Source organism: Enhydra lutris, unplaced genomic scaffold (assembly GCF_002288905.1).
Source record: "Enhydra lutris kenyoni isolate GAN:26980312 unplaced genomic scaffold, ASM228890v2 scaffoldscaffold18, whole genome shotgun sequence".
NCBI lineage: Eukaryota > Metazoa > Chordata > Mammalia > Carnivora > Mustelidae > Enhydra > Enhydra lutris.
Window position 1 is genome coordinate 501,753 of NW_019154102.1, and position 25,563 is coordinate 527,315.

General features: G+C 50.7%; 1 protein-coding gene across 1 annotated transcript in view; it reads right to left on the bottom strand.

Moving 5' to 3' along the window:
* Positions 1-2,718: 2,718 nt before the first annotated feature.
* The window catches only part of LOC111148103 (potassium two pore domain channel subfamily K member 12), a 47,568-nt gene continuing 24,723 nt past the window's right edge, over positions 2,719-25,563 (bottom strand). The window contains exon 2 of the mRNA XM_022504508.1: positions 2,719-3,620. Within this exon, the coding sequence (XP_022360216.1) occupies positions 2,719-3,620 (902 nt within the window). The remainder of the gene's footprint in view (positions 3,621-25,563) is intronic.

Below are 25,563 nucleotides of genomic sequence, written 5' to 3' on the forward strand. Positions count from 1 at the left end.
GGGAACCCAGCCTCTCCCCACCCCCCTGGGAAGCAGCCCCTGGCATTTGGGACACTGAGCCCTTTGGCGGGAGGTGAAGGACAACAATGTACTGAATTTGGGTAAGGGCACTAGGGGAACATGGGCAAAAAGACAAGCATGACTCTGGATCTTAAGCTCCTTTTGTATGTTGGAGGGCTGGTGTTTCTCTGGGAGGTTGATGAGAGGGAAGGGTCCCTTCCCTGTCCCCATTCAGCCAGGCTTATGGCTCCTTCAGAAGCTTGCTCAAGCTGCTCGCAATTGTCTCCTTCCCAAGGCAAAGCAGTGGAGAAGTGAAAACAGCGAAGGCTGCAGCATGAGCACTTTAGGATAGACTTTAGGAAGCACTGCTGACAGAGAAGACTGCCAAGGAAGGTTGTGAGTTTTTCTTCTCTGGAGGTGGGTCCTGCTCCCTCCTGTGGAGACGCAGCTCTGTGCAGTCCTGTGTGCTGGTCAGTGGGATCCCCTGGACACCTCCTTGGCCTGTCTAGCTCAAAGAACCTCGTTAGCTAGGTCTTAAGCTTCCTGTGCTGTCACTGGGGCTCATGTCCTCTGCATTGGCTGCTGTTTTGCCTGCTCACGAGTCCTCATGGTCTAGATGCCTCCATCATGGGGCTCTCTCACCCCCTCTGTCTGCTTCAGATCCCTAAGTTATTGCTTGTTGCCTGGGTGACACCTCTAATTGGATGCCTTTTCATCTTTCCTTCTTTTAGAGGGATTGGCATGACAATGTATTTCTAGGCCTTATGAGAGGGCCTTGGTCTAGAGCATATGTGCCTCTCTCGGTATGCTGTCTCTGCAGTGTGACCCCAGCCATGGCTTGGGTGGGGCAGGGGTGTCACCAGCTGGCCTGAGTGACGGTCACCGTGACTCCTGAAGCGTGGGCCTTCAGGATTTAGTAAGACTGACCTCTCTCCTGGCCACTCTGCCTCCCTGCCTCACCCACAGATTAGGGTCTGTGGTTTCAATCCCAATCCCAATCCCAATGAGAAATTAATCAAAGTAGCTAGAGTATCATTCGGATCCCAACACTTTTTCCCCTTCTGGTCATGAATTGGAGCAGGGAAAGGGGAGGTTGACATTGAAACATGACTCCTGATGTGTGTGCATGTGTGTGTGTTCCAGGCACATACGCTTCCTTCACTGCCGGGAAGGGAGATTCCATGGCCTCCCATGCCTCTCGGGCATACAGTGTGAGGCATCCTGGTGTTTCTCCAAGACTTCCTGTCAGAAGCTGTGGATATTGGTGGGTCACACCATGTCTGACTAGACTCTGGCATTTGTCCTTGGGATCATCTCTTTAGATGAGGAAGAGGGGCCAGAAGAGGATTGTTCCTTTACAGTCCAAGAACCCCCTCCTTTCAATGAAGGCAGCATCTGGCCTTCCTCCAGGTCAGGGACCTCTCTGCAGCAGAGGGCGGAGAGCCAGTCCCTCAACTGGACAATCAACCAGCGCAAAACTAATTCCAAAACTGCTTTCATCCACCCTATCCATCAGCTCCCCCTGCTCCTGCCTTCCACCACCTCCAATACAGACTGTGCGTGGAGAAAACAAATTCACTTGACTGTCAGTGGAGGCCAAACAGGGCTTAGAATGGGATCTGTCCGCAAAAACATTATGGGCCCTGGAGCCAAATTCTCTGACATTCGCAGGATGGCTGCTTTGGGTTCCTGGTGCGGCAGAGCTCGGACTCAGAGGAGGAGAAGGGGGTTTTGCAGGCTGTGCTCTGCACCCTTAGGGGGAAAACAAGCTGCTCAACGGGGAGTTAAGAACCGAAATCCACACCAACAAAGCAAGATCTTGTCTGAGAAGACTCAGACATTCCTGATTGGTAATGAAGAGCATTCCCAAGGACAACACTGGTAGAAGAAAGGGTTGGAGGATTCTGTGATGCGCCCCCAGCCTCAGAGATCAGCTGGCTGAAGCAAAACAGGGCTCGGGGAGCCTGTGTGTTCCCCTCCCTGCGGCCACCCTGGGTTTCCAACATTCAGAGTAGCTGCCCTGTGTGTGGGGCTAAATGCACCAACTCCAGGCTGAGAAAGGCCAGCTGAGCCCCTTACCATCCCAATTTCCAGATCTCAGGGAAATGCCACAGTCTGCAAGTTGGTGCTGTGTTTCATCTCATTGCATAATACTACACCATTCTCCGTGTGTAGCGGCTGTTCTATTTATATACATCGGTAGGCAACATATGGCTCTCCCCACCCCCACCTGTCAAAACTGTGACTACATCACTTCTGACGACCAGAAGGAAGCTGCTAGGCTGGGCCAGGATTCTAAATGCTGCGGAGGTAATTCAGAGCCATGAGAAGTTGCACCATATGCTTTGGGGTTGCCGGCTGCTTATGTGCATGGGGACGGGGTTCAGTGCCAGTCCGAAAAACCCAGGAATGGACCTCTCCTCGCTGCAGCATGCACCAGGCGAGGGTCTGGGGTGCCACTTTCTCTCGCCCAGGAGGACAATCTGCCGGGGGCCACGGTTCTTCAAGAGGGGACCCAGGAGGAAAACAGGCTCCCCCGAAACCTGCCCTGGATAACATCAGGCCTGGCCAAATAGTATTTCTTTAAAAAAAAAAATTTTTTTTTGGTTTGATTTTATTGGGTAAAGATTAAGAAAGCGCCAGCGTCTGAGAGAAGGAAAGCAAACCACGGCCGGCGGCACGCCAGCCTGCCGAGGGTCCGTGGCGCGGCCCGGCGGTCTACCTGGAGGCGCTGGTCTCCGCCAGCCGGTTGTTCATGATGCCCAGCGCGCCCACACCTCCCGAGAAGCCGTTCTGGCGCGTGTTGACGCACACGCTGCGCGGGTAGCCGTTGGCCGTCTCCGACAGCTGCTTCTGCAGCAGCGCCAACGACACCTTGTTGGAGGCCGTGAGGTCGCGCATGGAGATGAGCTCGCCCGACAGGCGGCGGCCCTCGGCGTCGCTGTCGCGGGCCGCGGGGTCGGCGCCGAGTGCGGCCAAGCGGCGGCGCAGCCGGGAGCCCGGCGTGATGGCGTTGCGCCGCGAGAGGGGCGCGCCGGGCGCCGGGCAGCAGCGCGCGCAGCAGCGGCAGCTCAGCTTGCGCAGCATCCAGTTGAGCACCTGCTTGATGAGGATGGAGATGACGTTGAAGAGCGAGTAGATGCAGCACACGCCGAGCAGGATGAAGAGGAAGTTGCCCAGGCGGTAGAGCCCCTGGTTCCGGTAGGCGGCGTGCTGGCTGCTCACCAGGTCCCCGAAGCCGATGGTGCTGAAGGTGACGAAGCAGAAGTAGAGCGAGTCCACGTAGTCCCAGCCCTCCACGCTGGTGTACATGGCCGAGGCGCAGCACGATAGCAGCACAGCGAACAGGCCCAGGATCAGTAGCACGTGGTACACCGAGGGCTTCCAGCCGGCCAGGCAATCGGCCTCTGAGAGCGCGGAGCCGCGGCGGAAGGTGGCGGGCAGCAGGCCGCTGCGGCGCAGCTGGCGCTCCCGGCAGGCGCGCATAATGAAGGCCAGCAGCGAGATGATGCGCTCCAGGAAGAGGTTGAAGAACAGGATGGTCCCGGCGCAGCCGAACAACCCGTAGGCGATGAGGAAGGCCTTCCCGCCCACCGTCGCGGGGGTGGTCATGCCGAAACCTGGGGAGACAGGGCAGGGGTCAGCGAGGCCCTGGCTGGGCAGGTGGTGCCTGCTGGGTGGCGAGCCGGGCGGGCATACGCAGGTGCTGCCGTGGCTTCTTCCCTGAGTGGCATCACTCAGAGGAGGGGAGACGGTGCTTAGACATTTCTCTCCCTTGGCGGCACTAGGCTTGGTTCCCGATTTCGGAGCGACGCCTAAACTGATGGAGGAGACACACCCCTTGTCTTGGGGATCTGTAGATTGAAATGCGTGGGGGCAGGATGGCCACTAGGAAAGACCCATAAAGACTCAGGAAATGAAACCACTGTGCAGATGCAGACCACTGAGATACCTACAAAGCGACGAAGAGATGTCACCTGCTCTCCCACCCCTCAAATTGTTTTGTTTTTTGTTTTTGTTTTAAGGTAACCAATGCACATGTAGGCATACTTAGGACAGAATTCCATAAAGGCTTCATTTTAACCGGGGTTACTAGGGATGGGGTAGAGTGTGTTCAGTCTGGGTAGCTATGCATGATGGTCTCTAAAAGGGGGTTTATGAAACTGACAAAAAGATTGAGAATGAGTCCACAACCTTCAGAGAGTGAGCTGGCTCCGTCTTTGAGTGTCCAACCTGGGGCCTATCCCAGGACCCTTGGGTCATGACCTGAGCCGACTGAGCCACTGAGGTGCCCTCATCAATGGATTTTTGTGGGAGGCTTGACATCCCACCAGTGTGTTCAGGCCCCTGCCATCCAGGGCAGTGCAGCTCTGCCCCTCCCACCTGAGCTCTCAGCCCACTTCTGGTGTGGTCTCTTTGTGGGACCCATGTTTGCCTCACTCTGGTTATAGAAGGTACAAAGACTTTGGCACCAAGATTCACTGCTGCCTGGAGTCTGAGCTGGAAATGGATCATCTGTCTGAACAAGCACCATGGCACCTTTCAGCTCCTATGCAGCAAAAATTCAAGGGCATCCCTGTGCAATGTATGCCCCCATGTCAGGAGGTCTGCCTGTGTGCTGCTACTGGTGGGGTGAACCAGTCCTGGGAACTGGGTGGATAAGAGTTTTGTCTCACTTGGCTTACTATTTCCTTAAAAGAGCCAGAGGAAAAAATTTTTTATTTTCAGTAATTCCTTAAGTCTATATACTAATCATTCTCTAGATTCCCTGGAGGAAATCTCAATAGCCTAACCATGGTCATTTTCTGCTTAATGACTTAAGTTAGGAGGAAAGCTTATGACGATACCATGTTGAAGAAGATGAATTATATCCCTAGATTCAGATTTTGTCCACAAGACGGTAAAAACAAAAAACAAAAACACCAAAACTGTATTAGCAGTGTGACCAATTTAATAGAGGGACTTTTCCACAATCAAGGGGAGCCTGGGTGGCTCAGTCTATTAAGCATCAGCCTTAGGATTGAGCCCTGAGTTGGGCTCCCTGCTCTGTTGGGAGTCTGCTTCTCCCTCTCCTTTTGCCCCTCCCCTGTCCATGCTCGCCCCCATCCACACCTCTCTTCCAAACAAATAAAATCTTTAAAAAAAAAAAAATCTTAAAAAAAAAAAAAAGCCCAACCTAAGTTCTTGAATTCACAAAGAAATCAGTTCTGAATCCATATGGTTATATGTGGTTATATGTGAAGTGAAAGTGTTTGTATTTGTGTGTGCATGTGCACATTTATATAAAGTCCTACATTGATGACCCAAATATCCAACAACACAACCAAGTCACAGTCTGTTCATGCAAGGATATAGCATTGAGAAAGCATCGACCACAGCTACTTGAAATAATAAGAATGAGCCTCACAAAAGAATGTCAAACAAGGAAGCTGAACACAGAATACCTTCTGTATTATTCTACTTATAAAAAACTCAAAACTGGGCACCTGGGTGGCTCAGTCAGTTAAGTGTCTGCCTTCAGCTCAGGTCATGATCCCAGGATTTTGGGATGGAGTCCCACCTTGGGCTCCTTGCTCAGCAGGGAGTCTGCTTCTCCCTCTGCCCCTACCCACTCGTGCTCACATACTCTATCAAAAATAAAATCTTTTTTTTTTTTTAAAGATTTTATTTATTTATTTGACAGACAGAAATCACAAGTAGGCAGAGAGGCAGGCAGAGAGAGAGAGGAAGAAGCAGGCTCCCTGCCGAGCAGAGAGCCCAATGCGGGGCTTGATCCCAGGACTCTGGGATCATGACCTGAGCCGAAGGCAGAGGCTTTAACCCACTGAGCCACCCAGGCGCCCCTCAAAAATAAAATCTTTAAAAAAATTCAAAACCAAGCAAAACCAAACTATAGTAATTTTTTAGGAATACATTCTTGGTTGGTAAAATTATAAGGTAAATCAATTTCTTTTTTTAAGTTTTTATTTATCTGAGTAATCTCTACTCCCAACACAGGACTCGAAGTCGTGACCCCAAGATCAAGAGTCGGATGCTCTCCTAACTGAATCAGCCAGGTGCCCCCCCCCATTTTAAGTTTTTATTTAAGGGAAGTAATTTGAATAAAAGAATTGGAATTTCCCCTGGGCGTGGCAGGGGGGTAATAAATTGGAGGGGATACAGGGGCCTCTGGGATGTTGGAAATGTTTTGTTAATCTAGATAGTGGTTACATGGGTGTTGTGTAATTATGTGTTTTATGAGGGTTTTGGTTTTTTGTTTGTTTGGTTTTTTGTACTCATGATATGAAAAACTTAAAAAACCTCCTAGACTCTTAACCCTAAGAGACCTTAACTCTGACCTACCTCTCACTGTATAGGGGAGGGAGCAGGAGCAGAGGGAACATGGCCTGCAGCTTCTTGGGGCAGATATCATACATGTGTCCTGGCTTCTAGCCTGGTGCCTAGACCATTCTACCCGACACTGCTTCTAACACACTGAGGAAAAATAGCACCTGTAATAGGGGATTCCTTTGCTAGATTCCAGAAGAAATGGAAAGTCCTGAGCCTGGAAAATTAACACCTGCATGAGAGAATATGGGATTTTCTGAGACAATGGGATTTTTGCAATCTTTATGATTTTTAGCTGAAGTTTCAAACATAAGAGTGACGCGTGGTATGTTATCCTCTATTTGAAAGAGAAATTCTTGATGCATCTCTGCCGGATTACTAGAAGTCCAAAATGGGTCTGGTGACTAGCACACCTCATCTCCAGGCTATATGGAAAAGGCTAGAAATTATCCAGGGATAATGGGAGATGGTCATGAAGTATCAGAGTTTTTGTGGCGGAAAGTACTGTGTCATCCTGTACCCACCCCCAGGGCAGGTATGGGGGTGCGGTCAAGAGCCTCTCTGGTTGCAGCCTCACTTCCCGAGGCTAGCCAAGCAGCAGACACTGGGAGGCCCAGCCAGGGCCACTTGTTGCAGTATAGCAAGAGTTTGGGGAGAGCCAGAGGTATTTCCTAGAGTCTGAAGCCGTGCTGGAGAGTCCTCTGGATGAGAGGCTGGCTGGAGCAGCCCACACAGGCAGGGGTGGGAAGAGGAGAGCAGTCTGCCCTTCTGATGATGCTTGTTGCATCAAGTATGTGAGAGAGTGACACGGTCGAGCAGAAGGCAGCCAGATCTGAAGAGACTCTGCCCAAGACAGTTGCTGCTGGATGCAGGGGCCCCTAGAAATAGGAGGCTAAGGGGCGGGGTGCTGGGACAGCGTTGGAGGTAGAAATAGGAGGCTAAGGGGCGGGGTGCTGGGACACAGGAGGTAGGATGGAGAGGGCAGGCCCACTAAGGGAATAGCGCAGGGCATCTCCAAAGACCCAGAGATGGGCCCCATGAACATGCATGTTCGTCCCCACAGTGGCCATGGCAGTGCTACCAGCAATAGCTAAGAAGGGATTATAGTGGCCCCAGTGATGTCAGACCAAGAGGCAAACAGATTGCCCCTCTCTCACTGCAGGCCCCTTAATCTGAGGGCCAGGCCTCAGCTGGAGGGAGAGGCTGAGCTTTGATTAAAAGAGAACTTGAAGATTGGATTTAGATTAGGTTGAGATCGGACTGGATATTTGAGACTGAGTTTCAATTATAAAATGGCTGGTACTTTAAAAAAAAAAAAAAAAAGGACTAGTTGGAAAACTCTAGCATTTGCCCAAGATGTGAAGGGATCCAAAGGGAAGTTCTTTAAGAGACCAGATGAAGACCATTGAATAAACTGGTTCCACCTGGACTTAATGCAGGGAAGGCCACCCCCCTCCCCGACATACCCCCAGCAGGCCGCCTAGCTTCATCTCTGCAACAGCTGTGAGGGAGGCATACCCCACCCCACAGACAGGAAATCAAAGACTAGGGGGGTAAGTCGTTGTCAAGGCCCCACAGCATGAAAGGGTAAGCTGAGACAGAAACCCAGGTCTGCCAGTACCCACCATCCACATTCTTCCCACACTGCCTTCCCAGGGCACTGTGGGCCTCCATTCCTCCTAGAAAACCTAATTTCCATTCTCCAGGGCTGACAGCCAGGAGCGTGCTTTCATGTGGGGAGGCTGACCCTCAGTCACCACTCCTGTCCCCAGGCAGTCCTCTGTCCCCTTGTGGCTCTCTTTCCACTGACCAGTGCTGGAGAGAGGGGCCACTGATCCTCCTTGATGTTCCCACCAAGGTGGCTTCTTCACCCCTCTTGTGGCTCAGTGAAGACAAGTGTGACTTTGTAACCAGACTCAACCCTGGGACAGCAAGAGGAACGCAATGCTGAGGGGACCTCTACTTTTGGCTGTCTGGCTGATTGCCCACAGGCAGGGGACTCATCTGCCTCACAGGACTGCCCCTACCTGACCTACCTCCAAGTCAAAGGCCATGCCCTCTATCAGCAGCATCCTCGGATTCCTCCAAACTCCATGTCTGGCTTCCCAGCCCCTCTCTGGAGCTGGGTATCTTTTTTTTTTAAAGATTTTATTTATTTATTTGAGAGACAGAGTGCGAGCACAAGTAGGGGGAGAGCAGAGGGAGAAGGAGAAGCAGATTCCCCACTGAGCAGGTAGCCCGATGCAGGGCTCAATCCCAGGACCCTGAGATCATGACCTGAGCAGAAAGCAGACACTTAACCAACTGAGCCATCAGGAGCCCCTCTTTTTTTTTTTTAATTTTACTTATAATTTTTTAAAAGATTATTTATTTGAGAGGGAGAAAAAACATGAGTGGGGTGAGAGGCAGAGGGAGAAGCAGACTCTCTGATAAGCAGGGAGCCCAAAGTGGGGCTCAATCCCAGGACCCAGAGAGCATGACCTGAGCCAAAGGCAGACACTTAACCAAAGATAAGTTAAGGATACGTCTCTTCGCTTGACGATGGTATTGAGAATGAGAGGAGTTTCCCTACCAACCATTCTCCTTCCCTGAGGGGGTGTGGCCTTATCCTAGGGCCCCTTTAAGGTACACCCCGAGATATGCTGCTGGAAGACCAACACCCACCCATTCACTCCATCAGCAAACACAGTTTGGCAGGTTTTGTGCTCGGCTCAGGGATATGGTGGAAAACCAGACAGATGCAGTTTCGGCCCTCACAGAGTATCTGGGCTGTCTTCTTAGATGTACTGATTTGTATTTCTCTGCTGCCTCAGGCTCACCCCCAGGCCAGGGCACAGCGTTTCTTTCCTGTGCCCACAAAGAGGTGGGACCAGAACTTATTCTGGGACCTCTGCATGGCCATGACCACAGGCGCAAAATGGTGCCGAATGCTTGACTGGCTGTGGTCCCATCATCCCAGAATGAAGGAAACAGGCAGGAGTCTCTCTGACAGCACAGACAGCACCCAATCAAGGTCCCTCTCACCAGCCCTATTCCTGAGGTCTGGCTCTGTGCCCACTGTACCTCCTTTTGCTTTCCTACAAACGACACTGTCTGCTTAGCTCAAGAGATAGGGTGGAGGTGACAGTTTACCCTCCTTCCCCCATTCATACCCACAGCCTCAGAGCTCTGGGGGAAGGGGGTTGCTGAGGCCTTGGGGTCAGGCTTCTTGCTGAGGGCTGGGGGTGGGGGTGATGACTGTGCCTAGCGCTGGTGTCTAGCCAGGTGCTTCCCAGAGTAGAAGAGCTGTCCCCCAAGCTCTGATAATCTGTGGGGAGCCAGGCTGGCCCTGGAGGGGGGCCTCAAAGACTTAGCGGAGAAAAGGCAAACCCAGCCATCCTGAGAGTCCTTTCCCTCCCCCAATCACACCCTGCAGAGGCGTAATCTGTCCCCAGTTTCGCACCAAGCCTGCTGTTTTGTTTATGCCACAATTGATCTGCCATCCCAGTTTGCAAAGAGCAGACACTTGGGGGCTTTATTATGCCACTTTGACAAAAGCTGTGAAGCTCGTTTCCACAGCCTGTCTGGTGCCGCCTTCGCAAATGGGGCCCTGGTGACAGGGCCTCTGGAGTTCAGCTCCAAGAGGCTGGAATGGAGATGGGGAGGCCGGTACTGATCTATGTCGGGTGCTCCTGGCTGGCCCCTCCGGGCTGGACGCTAGTCGCATGTCATCTCATCCAGTCCTCCCAGACACCCTGTGAGGGAGGCATCATCAGCCCCAACAAGGACAAGGGCTAAGGGAGCTGAAGGTGGTTGGCTGAGTTCCAATTTGTAAGTGGCTGAACTGACCCTGAAGCCCCTTCCGCTGGGCCAGACAGAGGGGGGGGGTCTTTGCTCTTCCCTGGGGAACATTTTCCTGGCCACTCTACAGTGTCAACTTGGAGAAGGGGAGATATAATTTATAGCCCAATCCAGTATACTTTTGAGAGTAAAAGGGGGCACTAGTAATAATTTCCCAGAACAGCATAGAAAAATCAGAGGGGATCCAAGCAACTGGGAGGTATGATTAAAATGCAGATTCTAAAGCAGAGGCCGGTTAGGTCAGCTGGTTAGAGTGTGGTGCTAATAAAATGCAGAATCCAAGGTGGGTCCCACTCCAGAGGTTTATTTTGTGGGCCATGAAAAGGGCCAGGAATCTGCATTTTAACCAACGTTCCCTCATGATTCTGATGCAGACGGGCTAAAGCCGGTTCTTTAAGAAACAATGTTACAACGTAGCGCTGAAGGTCCTACTGGTCGAAATTTGCTGATTTCAACTATTTTGATTTAAATGTCTTAATTTCTTTAAAAAGAAAAAGGCTTTATTAAGGTATAGTTAATACATAAAATTGTAAGGATATTTAAAGTGTATATTGTTGATTCAAATTTCAAGTGGCCTGCAATGCTTGTGACAGATATTGTACGTCTCCTTAAGAACACGTCCCACCATGGGGCGCCTGGGTGGCTCAGTGGGTTAAAACCTCTGCCTTCCGCTCAGGTCATAGTCTCAGGATCCAGACCACCATCAGGCTCTCTGCTCAGCGGGGAGCCTGCTTCCCTCTCTCTCTGCCTGCTGCTCTGCCTACTTGTGATCTCTCTCTCTGTGTGTCAAATAAATAAATAAAATCTTAAAAAACAAAAAACAAAAAAAACCCAACCCACCTCCAAACGCTGAGTGAGGTAGCCAGGCCACTTGAAGAACCACCCCACGTCCAGGGGCGGGCTACGTGCTGCTTTAGCCAATGGAAACGACCCATCCCTTACTGGGATTGGCTCAAGGATGGATAGGCCTAAATCAATCAGGGCAGGACATTTTTCTGGCTACAGAGATGGGTGCAAAAAGGGGCATGTGACCCCATTCAGGCGAATCAGATGAAAGGAGATTTGCTCTGGTAGTTTTTGGGCAGAACGATGGTCACTCCAGAGCCGCCCTGGATGTGGAGGGAGCGGAAAGTGGCCCTAGGAGTTGCGGACAGCCATCTGTGGCAATGAGGTGGAGCCAGCCTTAGATGAAGCTGACATGGCAGGTGGCCGAGTGGAGGCAGCTGAAAGAAATGAGGCCATCATGACCCCAATGAGTGGTCAAATCAAGCTGGCCTTCTGACCATTCTACCTCCAGACTTCCAATTGCTTGAGCCCATAAATCCCCTTTCCTGCTTACACCTTCCATGACACGCAACCAAACCAAATAACTAAAATCAACTGCTGTGATGGTGAAGGGCCTGGGCAAGCAGCTCAGGGTCCAGGAAATAGGACCAGACTTGAACTCAAAGATTTGACCTCTGTTGTGGCCTCTATGGGCCAAGCGTGAAGCAAGTTGGTACCGCGAACTTCTGAGCCTCCATTTCTTCATCTGTAAAATGAAACCTCCCAAAGGGAATGCTCTTTGTAAACCGTAATATGCTATGCCAACCTATGTTCCTGAAGATGATAAAATAGACTTAATGGTTTTGGGGAGAAGGGGGTGCGGAGAATTCCCAAAATTTAAAAAAAAAAAAGTGGATGAACGTTTATTTATGGCAGGACTTTTCAGAGCGCTTATTGTGTTCCTGTGATTTATGAATTCGAGGGGCTGTTCTAACACTCTCCAGTGTTCCCCAAACTAATCTGACCACAGATTGTATTTGCCTCTAGTGAACTTGTTTCCAAGAATAACCTTTGGGAAATGCTGCATTCTACCCTCATGAAGACTTAAGGATGAGACATTTAAAAAAAATGCTTGAGGAGTGCCCACATTTTTCAATAGTCACCGTGACAATGCAGTGCCTAGAATAGAATAGCCCCTGCTTTGCAGAACGTGCTTGAGCTAAGCTTGTCGAATGGATAGAGACTCCTCTGCTTGTTTGGAGCAGTGATTCTCAAACTAGATTGCCTAGGACCCACCTGGAGATCTTGTTGGATTCTGGGGCAGGGCTCCCAATGCTGCATTTGTAACTTGGCTTCAGGTGATACCACTCCAGCTGGTCAGTGATTTTTATTTTAAGTAGCAAGCACAGATGACATACATCATTAATTACCTTCAGGGGCCTGTCTCCACAATGAGACTGGAATCCCTTGCAGGTGGGGCCACATCATACTGGCTATTTGGAACTCTGTTTCTCAGGTTTTAATCCTAGCTCTACCACTCCCTGACTGTGTGTCTTTAACCAAATTAATTAACCTCTCTGTGCCTGGATGCCCTTATCTGTAAAATGCAGATAACTTAGCTACTTCAATAATTTTTTGTATTGAGTTAATATATGCAAAATACTTAATGCCTAGCACATTAGGAAACCCTTAATAAAGATTTATTAATCTTTCTCTGCTCTACAGTGAACCAGGAAATCTTATGTGAAGTCAGCAATCATGGTTATTTGTTGACCGAATGACTGAAAGTAAAAATTTTAAGAACTTCTCGATGGTTAGCGTTAACTATCATTGACACTGGGAAAACACAGGGATGGGATCAACAGGTAGGGATGGGCAAGTCCTCATTAGGGTGTCCAGATAAAATACTGGAAATAGGGTTTCCAGATAAAATAAAACTCCCAATTAAATATCAAATCACTTTTTAGTGTAAGTATGTCCCAAACACTGCGTGGGGCACACTGGCACTAAAAAATGATCCATTTTTGGGTACTCGGTTGGCTCAAAGAAGCATGTGACTCTTGATCTTGGGGTTGTGGGTTTGAGCCTCATGTTGGGCACAGAGATGACTAAAAAAAAAATAATAAAATTAAAATGTTATATATTCAAGAAGAAAAGGAAGGGTTATATATTGGGGTGCCTAGCTGGCTCAGTTGGTAGGGCAAATCTCAGGGTTGTGAGTTCGAGCCCCATGTTTGGTGTAGCAATTACTTAAAAATAAAATCTTAAAGAAAAGATTCACTGTTTATCTGAAATTCATATATAAATGGGTGTCCTGTATTTTTATTTGCTCAGTCTGGTCACCCTACCCGTGGTTGCACTTGTCTGCTTGGCACAGTTTTCTGGGAAGTTTTTCCCAACATCCTCATCTCATATGATCCTTTCTGACTGGCTAGAGGAAAGATTAACAGCCTCATTTTAATAATCAAGGAAACTGAAGCTCACTGGAGACTGGATCATGCTCAAAGTCGCTAAGCAGCCAGGCCTTCCCCTTCCCCTGCCTCATCAAGCAGGGAGCAGTGGGAGATTCCGGGTGGACTGTAGGGTGGAGGGTCCGATTTCCATGAGGCTGATCTGTGGCTAGAGCCAAGACACTGATTCTGGGGAGAAGGAGGGCGGCTCCTCTGTGGAGCAAGGCTGCCTATGTGAGAAGGCGTCAGGCCATCATGCCAGAGAGACTTCCCTGGGACACAAGCCCAGGCCCTTGGAACCTCGGGGCCTGTCCATCCTACTCTAATCACTACCCTGGGGTCAGGGGAGGGGGGTCGCGGGAACAACCCCAGCAGCCTGGGTAAGCCCCGAACATTTTGGGAGAGCTGGGGGCTGAAAGAATGGCTGGGAAAAGTCACTAAAGCATTCCATGAGGAATAAAAATGTGGCGGGGGCTATTTATAGCTGATATGTACTGAACCCTCACTACTTGGCCCTGGGCCAAGACTTCATGTATCTCCATACATTTGAAACTCACGACGACTCCGTGAGGCACTGGGTTTCATTCATTCCAAGTCACAGCTGTTTTCCTTTGAATTTTAACATGCCTGAAACCAGGCTGCTTCTCAACAATCGATGACCTGACATAGTTTATTTGGCAACATTTAAAATTCTTAATGGCATATACAATATCGGTGCATTTATAATCAATGGTGTGATTATAATCTCAGATGGGATGAACCACAGTGGGAGGTTATTATCATCCCCATTTGTTAGATTAGCAGATGTAGTCACATTTAATAAAGACACTGAAGTTAAATAACTTGCCCAGATCACACAAGTGGCAGAGCCAGGATTTGGAAGGAGAAGAAGGAGCTTGCAGTGCTGCAAGGGAGAGTCAAGTGCTGGGGAATTAGGAAGAAAGAGAGGTAGGTTGCTTTTGGCTGGAGCAGCAGGTCTTCACCGGGGTGCGCGGGAGAATCGCCATCGCCAGGGAGACTTAAAACTGTCCCGAGTGCGCAGGCGCGCTCGCCCCGGCGCAGGTCAGAACCCGGGCTAAGGTCCTCCGGATGGAGCGTCTGGGAAATCCTGACGGCGGAAGGCGTGTTTGCCCAGAAGGGTGGGTGCGGTTTCGAGTGGCAGGAAGTAGAGGCCCAGCCTTGAGAAAGGCGTGCGCATCAGAAGAGTGCCAGGCCCAGGGCTGGCTGTGGGGGGGGGGGGGGTCAGTCTGGCCCCTAGAGAGTGTCCAGTAGCCCTCGCCTACAGAGTGCGTGACTATTTGGAAGAAGGAAGAGGACCATGTGGGAGAACTTCCCCTCCACCTTGTTCTCAGGCGGAACATCATGGGAGCATTGTGGGAGTGAGGCCTCTAGAAGCTTCTCCAGCACCTGAGCCTGACATCCAGCAAAATGCCCTGCCTTGTATAAACTTCCATGTTCTGGAAACCTCAAACTGCATTAGACAAAACTGGCTAGTCTCCATTACTGTTCCTATAGGCTCGGGAAGGACCAGGTCACCCTTCTTGGAGCGCTGGGAGCAGTGTCTGTGGTGTCAGGCTCTTGCCTCACTTGCTAATGGGGCAACATAGACATGTTAGTTCTCCCTGGAAAAAATGGCCTGCCGACTGCCTACCTCAGAAGGTTATTGTGGGGAATCAGTGAGGAGGTGGTTCCCCCAGCTTCCCACAGTGCCTGGGACATGCTGAGTGCTCACCAAGCAGCAAGCTTAATTGGCACGGGAGAGACACGGCCCTTCCATCATGGCTCAAGGGCATCAGGTGAAACCTGCAAGCCAAGGGCCAAGCAGAGACTTGAAGTTTCCGCAGCTGGAAAGCTCTCCATCTACACATCCCAGATCCCACGCTACCACTGACTTTCACCTCTCTGGGCCTCAGTTCACTGGCAGTTCCAGGTAAGTGGTCCCACCCATTCTGGTCGTGTTTCAGGGCTCTGGTTCCTGAGCGGGTTGGGAGGCCCAGCTAGAGGCAGGCACTGCCTTCTTCCATCCCCAAATCCACTGTGGTACTGGGGCGGGATGCTGGAAAACGGAACTGTTGGTGTCATGGGCTGTTGTATTGGTTGGCGCTTGTGGATTTGTCTAGATTGCAAACTCTATGGACAGCTTCCCAAGGCCAGTAGGCCTTGGTACCCTTCTCTCCATGGCTGAGCGTGGGGTGGGGCACACAGAGGATGCTGGATGACTCAGGACAAAATGGCACCGCTTGCAAAGCATCTGGGAAATGTGGGCCCCTCCTTCTCCCATTTGCTTTTGGCTTGTTCTGGGAAAGGTTTTCGAATGAACTTTGTTTGAGGAGACCAGGTGGGGGTAGCTGAGAGGGCAGAGGGTTAGGAAAAGAGGACTGAACCCTCCCCACCCCACCCCCAAGCTGCAGGCTGGTGATGTTTCACACTAGAAAAGTTTTTGGTAAACTGTGAGCAATGGGGAAGTGACCTCAAGAACTAGTCATGAACCTTGGCACAGCTTTCCTGGCCAGCTGGGCTGACTTGAACCTCATACTCTGTGCTGCTTCTGTGGGATTAAGGTTTTCTCTCCTTACCAGAAATCATTCAGCAAAATGAGTTATTAAAAGCCAGTTAACTACTCCTGCCTCCGGGTAGCTCCTGCTTAACAACCTCTCCCGGGGAGCAGCTGTCAAACCCAGGCCCCACGGAGCTGGCGGGGAGATGAGTCATTTACATGGAGCCCATCCTCCGTCCTGCCCCCCAGATCTGTCCCTGTCTCTCTGATGACTAATTCTTCTCAGGGATGAGATCACTGGCCCTCCTGCCCCCCACCCTCCCCAAAGAGCAGAGCCCTAGCCTCAGTCCAGGACTGGGGGAGAAGGCTGACTCCAAGGCGAGCGGAGGCAGGACTGGTCCCTAGTGGGACCCAGGCCTGGCCGGCGGGAGCCTGGAGTCAGCCTAGTAACAGGAGGAAAGCCTGCCTTGGCCTCGCTCCTTGCTCTTGGACCCCCAGGGCCCTGTGCAGACCTGGGGTGAGGCTGCTCATTCAGGGAGGAGCTTGAGAGCTCACCTGCTTGGGTGTCACTACAGTGTCAACGGAATCTCTGATCACCTCTAGTCCTGTATCTAGGGGAGCAGAGGTTTTCAAGCCCATGTTGGTTCCTGTACAGCAGAGTCTGCTCTCCCATGGACAGCTCACCTCCTCTCAGTCAGTCCTGCTTTCATGTATCCCGACCTTCATCCGTGCCTGCGGAGCTGCAAGCCATCTTTGAAGGAGGGCCTCTGTTCCCTGCTGAGGGGAGACATAGGGAGGGAAGTCGGGTGCTGGGAAGCTGGGTTCTGAGACTTCAGGGACAGGCACCCTGTGCACTGGGGACCCGTCTTCAAGGCCCTGGTCTGTATGAGGAGTTGTCGCAGCACTTGGCTCATCCCCCTGCCTCCCCTCACAGGAGGCCTGTGGGCTGCTCCAGGGGAGTGATGAAGACAGAGGGTGTGATGTGGACAACCTCACTGTTGAGAGCTGCAGTGGGCGAAATGCTCTCGAGGGTCCCCGCAGGACCCCGCGTCTGCCCTGGTGCTCACCAACATGACCCCTGCCCTGTGGACCAGCAGACAGGCTAGGAGGGCTGCCACAGCGTCTCAGCTCAGGGGTCTCTGTTAGGGCCTGTCTGTGTCAGGAGGGATTGTACTTGTGGCCTCTGGACTGAGGCTAAGGGGTCAGGAGGGCCTCCTCTTTCCCACGGGGCATGGCTGCTCCTACTGCATGTTCCGCTCTCAGCCACCTGCAGGGAAGGGTGCCGGCTGCCGGCTCACAGCAGGTGAGGGAGGGATGGCTTGGGTATGGAGCCCTACCCAGTGCCCAGCTTTCTGCTGGTGCCTTCCCAGAGGTGCCCCCAGAGCAGCTCCTGGAGCTGGTGCTTCTGGTCCTTATTCAGGTGAGAAAACCAAGGCCCAGAGATGTCAAGTAACGAACAAAAGAACACCAGGGCACAGGTCCCAAACCCGACACCCACGTGCTCTCCATTCACCCTTTTAAGGCGCCACTCAGCCTTTGGCTCAGAGAATACCCTGTGATCATGCCCCAGAACACCACAGCATGATGGGAAACTGTGGCCAGAATGCCTGCCCTGGGTCTGTGGCAGGAGTGTGCATCAGATCCTGAGTGACTGGAGGTGGAAGCTGGGGCTCGGTGGCGTCAAGGACCTTGTTCAGAGTCCCAGACAAAGGCAGACAATGGAATTCCAGCTCAGGTTTGCCCAACCCCACATCCCACGTTCCTTATCAGCTTACCTTTAGCCTCCCTAACCCCATTCACAGAGAAAGCTGATGCCTTGGAGCCCTCCTTCTGCAGACTGCCCTGGGGGGGGCGGGCTGTCCTGCTCTAACCTCACCAAGCTCCCAACAGGAGGACCCAGAATTTCTCACACTGGCACTCAAGGCCCTGACCCACTTTTCTAGCATCAGCTTCCCTCATTGAACATTCGTCCTCAGGCACTTGGGTCCCTTCAGTGCCTTATGCAGACACACATGTTCTTTCACCAGGAATTCATGGAAAGTCTGCTCTGTGTCAGGCACTGGAGGACAGGAGGCAAGCACGATGGGCAGAACTGCAGCCTACCCAGAGCCTTGCATGGAGCAGATGCTCCACAGACACTCCCCACCACCATGTCTTTGCACCTGCTGTTCCCCACCTTGTAAGGCCTGTGGTGACTTCTTTCCTTTCTTTATACCTCTCTGAAGCCCATTCATCACCTGGCGGCACATTTAGCTTTGCAGTGGCCCTGTACTGTTGACCATGTCCCAGAGTGTTCTTTACCCCTTTGTGCTTCTCTGTGTTGCCTTGTCGAGGAGGAAGACCAAGCCCGTGTCTTATATTTCCCCTCTCCCTGTACAACATAGGTGCTCAGGGAAGAGCTGCTGAATTCCCAATGGAACTGGCACGTTGTCTAGTGGTCACCCAGCAGGGCCCATCCCAGAAACATGGTTTGCACCTTAGTTTGAGTGAATTCATCTCACATGTTTTTGAGATCTGCTTTGTGCCTGCCATGGGTCAGTGAAGGGAACACTGTGATGGACAGTATCTATCGTCTGGGCCCAGCAGCCAAAGGCCACCAGGAACACCCCTGTGGACACACAAAATGGAGTTGACTCATTGAGACAAGGGAGAGGTACACCATAGGGAGCTATGGGGCATCTCTGCCAGCAGGTATCGGAAAGGACTTCTTTAGGATTTGGGCTTGAGTTAGGTGAGTTTGGGGGAGGCACCAGGAAGCAAGGCTTTGCTCTGGATTGGATGCTGCCAGGAAGCAGGGAGAATTCGAGGAGTGGACATTTTGATAACTGTTACCTAGAGGGTGGGAATAATGGAGCAAGGCCATAGCCATGGTTGGTAAAGCAGCAGCAGTCGGTCGTGGTAACCAGAGGGGGGTGTCCGGTCATGTGGGTGTCTTAGATGATGTTCTTACAGTCTGTGTTCAGACATGATTATGGGTGAGTGGTCTTCTTATCTTACTCCTCTCTGGTCATCAAGGGGCCTTGTCTGCTGTTGGTGTCCTTTGGAACTGCTTATGCTCCATGCCTAAACACCTAGTCTAGATGTGAGCACTCCCAGCTTGCAGGGAGCCGTCTTTCTCAAAATGGCTCTGCACTCAGCTTCTCTAACAGCATTTTATTGGATGTCATTCTTTTTTTTTTAAAGAAATTCCTTCTAAGTTTTCAGTTTATTAGAAAAAAAAATATATATGCATGTGTGAGTGCATGTATTTAATTCTATGTTGTAGAATTATGGGTAATTTTTATTTTACTTTTCTTCTATATGCTTGATAAATACTTCACATTTCCTCTCATACAAACAGGATAGTTACTATTTTAGAAATAGTAACTTTTCCCTAAACAATAATTTTTTAAAAATTTATAAATAGGGGGACCTGGCTGGCTCAGTCAGTAGTGTGTGACTCTTGGTCTTGGGCTCATGAGTTCAAGCCTCCTGTTGGGCACAGAGATTACTAAATCATAAATAAAATGTATAAATAAAAATGAATGAGATAAGGACCTCGTTCTCAAAAGAATGGCCCTGATACCCTATGAAAATGACAGCGTGGGAGACACCGCAAGAAGCCGGCAAATAAGAGAAGAGCCCTAGGGGGCTTCCCTGAGGAGGTGCCGCTGGCTGAGTAGTAAACATGGCTTAGCCAAGCAGGTGGAGGCTGGGAGATGGATTCAGGGGTCATATGGGTTAGACTTCTCGGGGACTGTATATAGTATGAGAATGAGAGCCTCTGGGGATCCCTGAGAGTAGAATAAGAGCCTGTGAAGGAGGCTTTCATGCACTCAACAAATACTTATTGAGGGCCTGCTGTGTGCCAGATGTTACGCTGGACCCTTGGGATTCATCAGTAATTCAAACAGGCTTATATTTCAGCTTCGAGATGGATTGTAGACTACAAACAATATGCAAGTAAATTGTGTTAGGAAGTGGCTGGTGCCTTAGAGAAAAGAAAAAACTAGAGCTCGCGAAGGGGGTAGGGGTGCTGTGGGCTGGGAGGGGGCACCTTGCAGCATGAAGTGGGGTGAGTCAGGGCAGGCCTCACTAAGGAAGGAACATTTGATGAGGCACTGGAAGGAAGTGACATCAGGAGTAAGAGCGTTCCAGGCTAGTCAACAACTAGAGCCAAGGGCCGGAGGCTGGGGAGCTGGAGGTGGACTATGAGAGCAGGAAAAGGAAAGAAAAGACTGGACAGAGGGATTAGTCAGCGAATTTTTCATAGACCCTCTCAAAGTTTAACTCACACAGATGCCTTAGAACATGAGAAAAGCTAGCATTTTCTAAAAATCATTTGATTTTTAGCATGAGGGAAAAACAGATAAGCTAGTGGTCTTTAAAAAAGAGGAAGAAATATAATAACTATTCAAATAGATTTCAAGGGACAGCAGAAATGCCGAATATAACTGGTAACTACCTTTTTTCTCTATTAGAATTACATGCCATTTTAGAAAGGAATTAAGATTATAAGAACAACCATCAGTTGCTCAGTATACAGAGAAAATTTTTATGTTTTACTTTATTTCCTTAATAGTGAGAGAGAGAGAGAGCACGCACGAGCATGAGGGGTGGGAGGAGGAGAGGGAGAGAGAGAATCCCAGACGCTGCACTGAGTATAGGGCCCCACTGGGGGCTTGATCTCATGACCTTGAGATCGTGACCTCAGCCAAAATCAAGTCAGACACTTAACTGACTGAGCCCCCAGGCACCCTACAAAATTTTGTTTTATTACATATATTCACCACTGTTACCCAGGAAAGAGAATGGCATCATAATCCCCATTTTGCAGATGAGGAAACTGATTCAATGGGAAGTTATAAAACTTACCTGACGTCTTGACTTCCTCAAGTGTGAGCCAGAGTCTACCTCCTCCTACCTCTCACCCCCATCTCTTTAAGCCTAGCATCTTTCAGTTATAACAAGAGAAATATTTGAGGGCATATCAGTTTGTATTTTGTACATAGTGTTCATATGCTCTCAATCAACGTTTAGCTATTAACGTTTTTTTAAAGATTTTTATTTATGTATTTTGAGAGAGAGCATGAACAGGGAGGGGAGAGGGGAAAAGGAGAGGGAGAAGGAAAAGCAGACTCCCCACTGGATCCGATGGAGGCCGATCCCAGGATCCTGGGATCATGACCTGAGCCGAAGGCAGACACTTAACCAACTGAGTTAAGCAGGCCTAGCTATTAAAATTTTTACATGAGAGGAATAATAATAATAGTAATAATAATAACAATAAAGCCAGTCTCTCTGGCTGCTATATTGAGGACAGCCAGAAGGGTCAGGCTCTAGGAGTCCAGTTCAGAGGCTGCAGCACCGAAACAGGTGGGGGTGGCCCAGAGCAAGGCAGTAGCCAGATGGGGACTAGGAAAGGGGAGCCAAAGGGAAGACGCAAAAGCAGGAGAGAACAAAGTCACTGAAGCTAGAACAGACAAAGGGTTTGAGAAGCACGGATGATGGAGCAAGGGGTCAGAGACTTCTAGAAGAATCTAATCATACAGAAACCTGACAGGTCCCCTGGGATTTGGCAATTGGGAGGAGCTGGCTCTAGGCCTGAAAGGAGGGGTTAAGGCCTCATGGATGCCAGTCTGCAGGGGCAGGAGCAGAGGGTGGTGCAGAGGTCCTGAAAGGGGAGGAAATGGACACAGCGGAGGAGCCTGCCCCTGAAGCAGCTTAAGGGGGCCACCCCCACCTGGCAAGGCTCACGGCCAAGACAGGTGCTTCACTTACTTTACCTCAGGGAGCGTTGCCTTCTTAATGTTTGTGTCCCAGCCCCTGAGGTGATGGCATAACGAGGTGGGGCCTTTGAGATGGCTTCTCCCTTATGAATGGGATCAGTGCCCTTGTAAAGAGACCCCAGAGAGCTCCCTCATCCCTGCCGTTATGTGAGGACACAGAACAGTGTCACCTATGAACCATGAACTGGGCACTCACCAGACACTGAATCTGCCGGCACCTTGATCTTGGACTTCCAGCCTCCAGAGCTGTGAGAAATAAATACTGTTTCAGCCACTCAGTCTCTGGTATCTTTGTTATAGCAGCCCTAACAGACTGGGTGGGGAGGCTGAGCAACTTGCTCAAGTATCGGAAGACCGAGGTTAAAATCCCAGGCCCTGGAGAGATTCAGGTTGTCTCCAGCTCCACACTCACTCAGGGCTACCTGGCATGCCTGTGTCTTGTCTGTCCTGCGGAGACGGCAGGACCTCTAGGGTGGCTCTTGTACTCAGCGGAGAAGACATCAGTGTGCTCAATATTGAGTTTACATGCCCTGCAAGGGCCAAGAGGGACAAGTTCCTAGATGGGCAGACCTCTGTCTTGGAGGAAATACAAACAAGGCTTCTAAAATTTCAGGTGTCAGATCTTGCTTTCAGGCATTCACTCCCTGTCTCAGTCTGTTCAAGCTGCTGTAACACAATCCTATAAACTGGGTGGTTTGTAGGCAACAGAGATTGACTCCTCCCAGAGCTGGAGACTGGGACGTCTAAGATTAAGGTCCCAGCAGATTCCATATCTGGTGAGAGCCCTCTTTCCCGCTCAAGGTGCCTTTTCTCTGTGTTCACATGAGGGAAGGAGTGAAGGATCTCTCCGGAATCTTTTTTATAAAGTCTGTAATCCTGTCATGAGGGTTCCGCCCTCATAACCTAATCACATCTCAGAGGCCCCAGCTACCTAATACCCTTATCTTAGGGGTTAGGTCTCAACAGGAGAATGTTAGGCGGACACAGACATTTCAGACCACATCACTCCCTCACTCTCACATGTACTCACCTGGTCTCTCGCTTCTGTAATGAGATGTGCCTACATGTGTCAGCCATGAGCTGTTCTCACTGTGCCAAGGGGTTTTGTGTCTGTCTTGGGAAGTGGGAGGAGACCCAGGCTCACCCCAGTAGAGGCTGGAACAGGAGCCTGGAAGCTCAAAGCAACAAGCCCCCTCTTGTGGGGTGTCCAAATGCCATCTTTGCGCTATGTCACGTCATCAGAAAACAGTGACCGTGGACCATCCTGTCCTTGCTCCCCATGGAAATGCTTTCAGAAATGATTTAATATTTGGCCTCCTGCCTTTAGGAAGACCAGGTCTGTGTCTTGTGCAAAACTGAAGGAAAAATATTGCCCATATCCCCGATTAAAGATCCATGAGGGGTGCCTGGGTGGCTTAGTTGGTTGGGCATCCAACTCCTGATTTTGGCTGAGGTCATGATCTTGGGGTCCTGGGATCGAGCCCCGAGTTGGGCTGCATGTTCAGCGGGGAGTCTGCTTGAGGATTCTCCCTCTCTTTCTGGCCTTCCCACACTCTCTCAAATAAAAATAAATCTTAAAAAGAAGAAAATCCATGAGATTTTTTTCTCCTTGTGTGTAGCATCTGAGATGTTGCCTTCCCAGGAGCACCTGTGTGCGTGCTTCCCCTCCCTGAGTTCTGAGCGCCCAGGGGAGGCTTGGAGCCAAGATAGTTACCAGTTGCCATAGGACTGTGCCCCAGCACTTGGGACAACTCTCATCTTTAAATTATTTTTTAGCTCCTTTCACCCCTCCCTCCCTCCTTCCCTCGTCCTCTTCCTCCTGTCCACAAGACCTGCTGAGCACCTGCTCTGGGCAAGCACCATGCTAGGACACAGCCCTGCCCTCTTCGAGCTCACAGTTCAGCTTATTTCTAGTTTTACCACAAAGTTTTTTCACGCTCTGTGGAAAGAAGCTGGCTTTTAGGGGTGCCTGGAGGGCTCAGTCATTTAAGCAGCTGCCTTCGTCCTGGGATCAAGCCCCGCATCGGGCTCCCTGCTCAGCAGGAAACTGCTTCTCCCTCTCCCTCTGCCTGCTGCTCCCCTGCTTGTGCTCCCTTCCTCCTCTCTCTCTCTGTCAAATAAGTAAAATCCTATTAAAAAAAAAAAAAAAGCCAAAGAAGCTGGCTTTTAGTCATATATACAAGCAGCAACAATTTCCAGAAATCTTCAAGTCACAGTGATCCCACCAAATACATGCATTTTCTTTCTCTAAAGTGGTCTTGAAAATGCAGACCAGCTCTCCTTCATCAAGGAAGGTCTGTGGCAGGTTTCATTCTGAAGGCAGGGGGATGACCTCCATGACCTCTTGCTCCCCCCCAATTCTTATGTTTAAGTCCTAACCCTCCAGTTCCTCAGAACATGACTGTATTTGCTCATAGAGCCCTTAAAGAGGCAATTAAGGAATAGGAGGCCATACAAGTAGGTCCTAAACCAGACTGGGGTCCTTCTAAAAAGTGATTAGGTCCCAGACAGACACCAAGGCAGGACCACGTGAAGATGCACAGAGAAGATAGTCAGGGTCAAGGAAAGAAGCCTCAAAAGAAACCACCCCGTGGACACCTTGATCTTGGACTTGGGGCCTCCCAAACCATGAGAACATAAGCCCCCACGGCCTATGGTGCTTTGTCCTGCTGCAGGAGCCCTGCGTCACTGCACCCTCGCTCATCCTGGTGCTTACAGCAGTGGTGGTGGCAGGGAGCTTGGATCAGGAGGCTGTGTTTATATTTATCCTGCTGACTGCAGGGGGCTGTTTATACCCAGAGCAATAACCTCCCAGGCTAGAGGAGGGCAGCCAAGGAACCAGCTGCTTCCATCAGGCCTGCTGGCTTCCTCCAGCAGGGCTCACACTCGGAGGCCCCAAGGTTCTCAGGTGCCACCTCTCTGCAGGCTCTCTGTGATGCCAGTTCTCCTCACCCCCACACTGGTCTGGAGCTCAGGGGCCAGAGTCTGGTCTTCCTGGAGCACAGGCGGATTGCATGGAAGCTGACCGCTCCTCTCACACTCTCCACAACACACATAGCCCAAGGACTCCTGCTAGACTCATTCCAATTCACTGTGACACTGGGTGTTCAGTAGGTGCTCAATAAACAGAATAAGGAGGGGTTTGGGATTAAAAAAATTAGTCTAGACTTCTACCTTTGTAAACTGCAAAGTGCTTTTGCCTCATGTCCTTCCTTCTTGCTCCCCTTCCTGGGGGTTCTGAGGGGGGTCTCCTGGGAGTGGGGCCCAGCGATTCTGGGAATGTTCAGGGGTCTTACAGCTGGCCCAGCCTTCCCGGAGCCGATTCCCGGAAAGGATTCAGCAGGACTCTGGCCCCGATGCCCAGATTGTTATTTTATCAGAGAAATCACTGCTGCCCTGTGACCCAGGAGGTCCCCGCCTGGGGAAAGAGTGAGATGTGAGAACCCAAGCCAGGTGAGGGGACCCAGGCTTCTGCTGCCTGCAAAGAATTTGGATGTGCAGGGAGCCAGCGTGTGCATGGAAACAGGCGAGCCAAAACACAACCAGGCCTACAGGTTTTCAGCGCCCACTGCAGGAGACACTCTGCACTCCCGGTGGGTAAATCCATGGGTCAGTCTGCACTCTGACACGCACCCATGTTCTCCTGATGGACTATTCGAGGTGAGAACAAGCATTTACTTGAGCAGGTGTGTCACTGTAACTGTGAAGAGGGAGCCCTTGGAGCACTGCCTCACAGACCCTGTCACAACCACAGCCACCACCACAGGCATTGATGACAACTACATCTTTGAGCTCAGATCCCTACTCTGTGTCACATTCCTCACTAGGTTTCGGGGGGGGGGTGCGGTTGTGAAGGTCATCTTCACAGTTTATTTGCCTCTCCTCTCAGCCATCCGAAGTGGGTGCGAGTACCCTG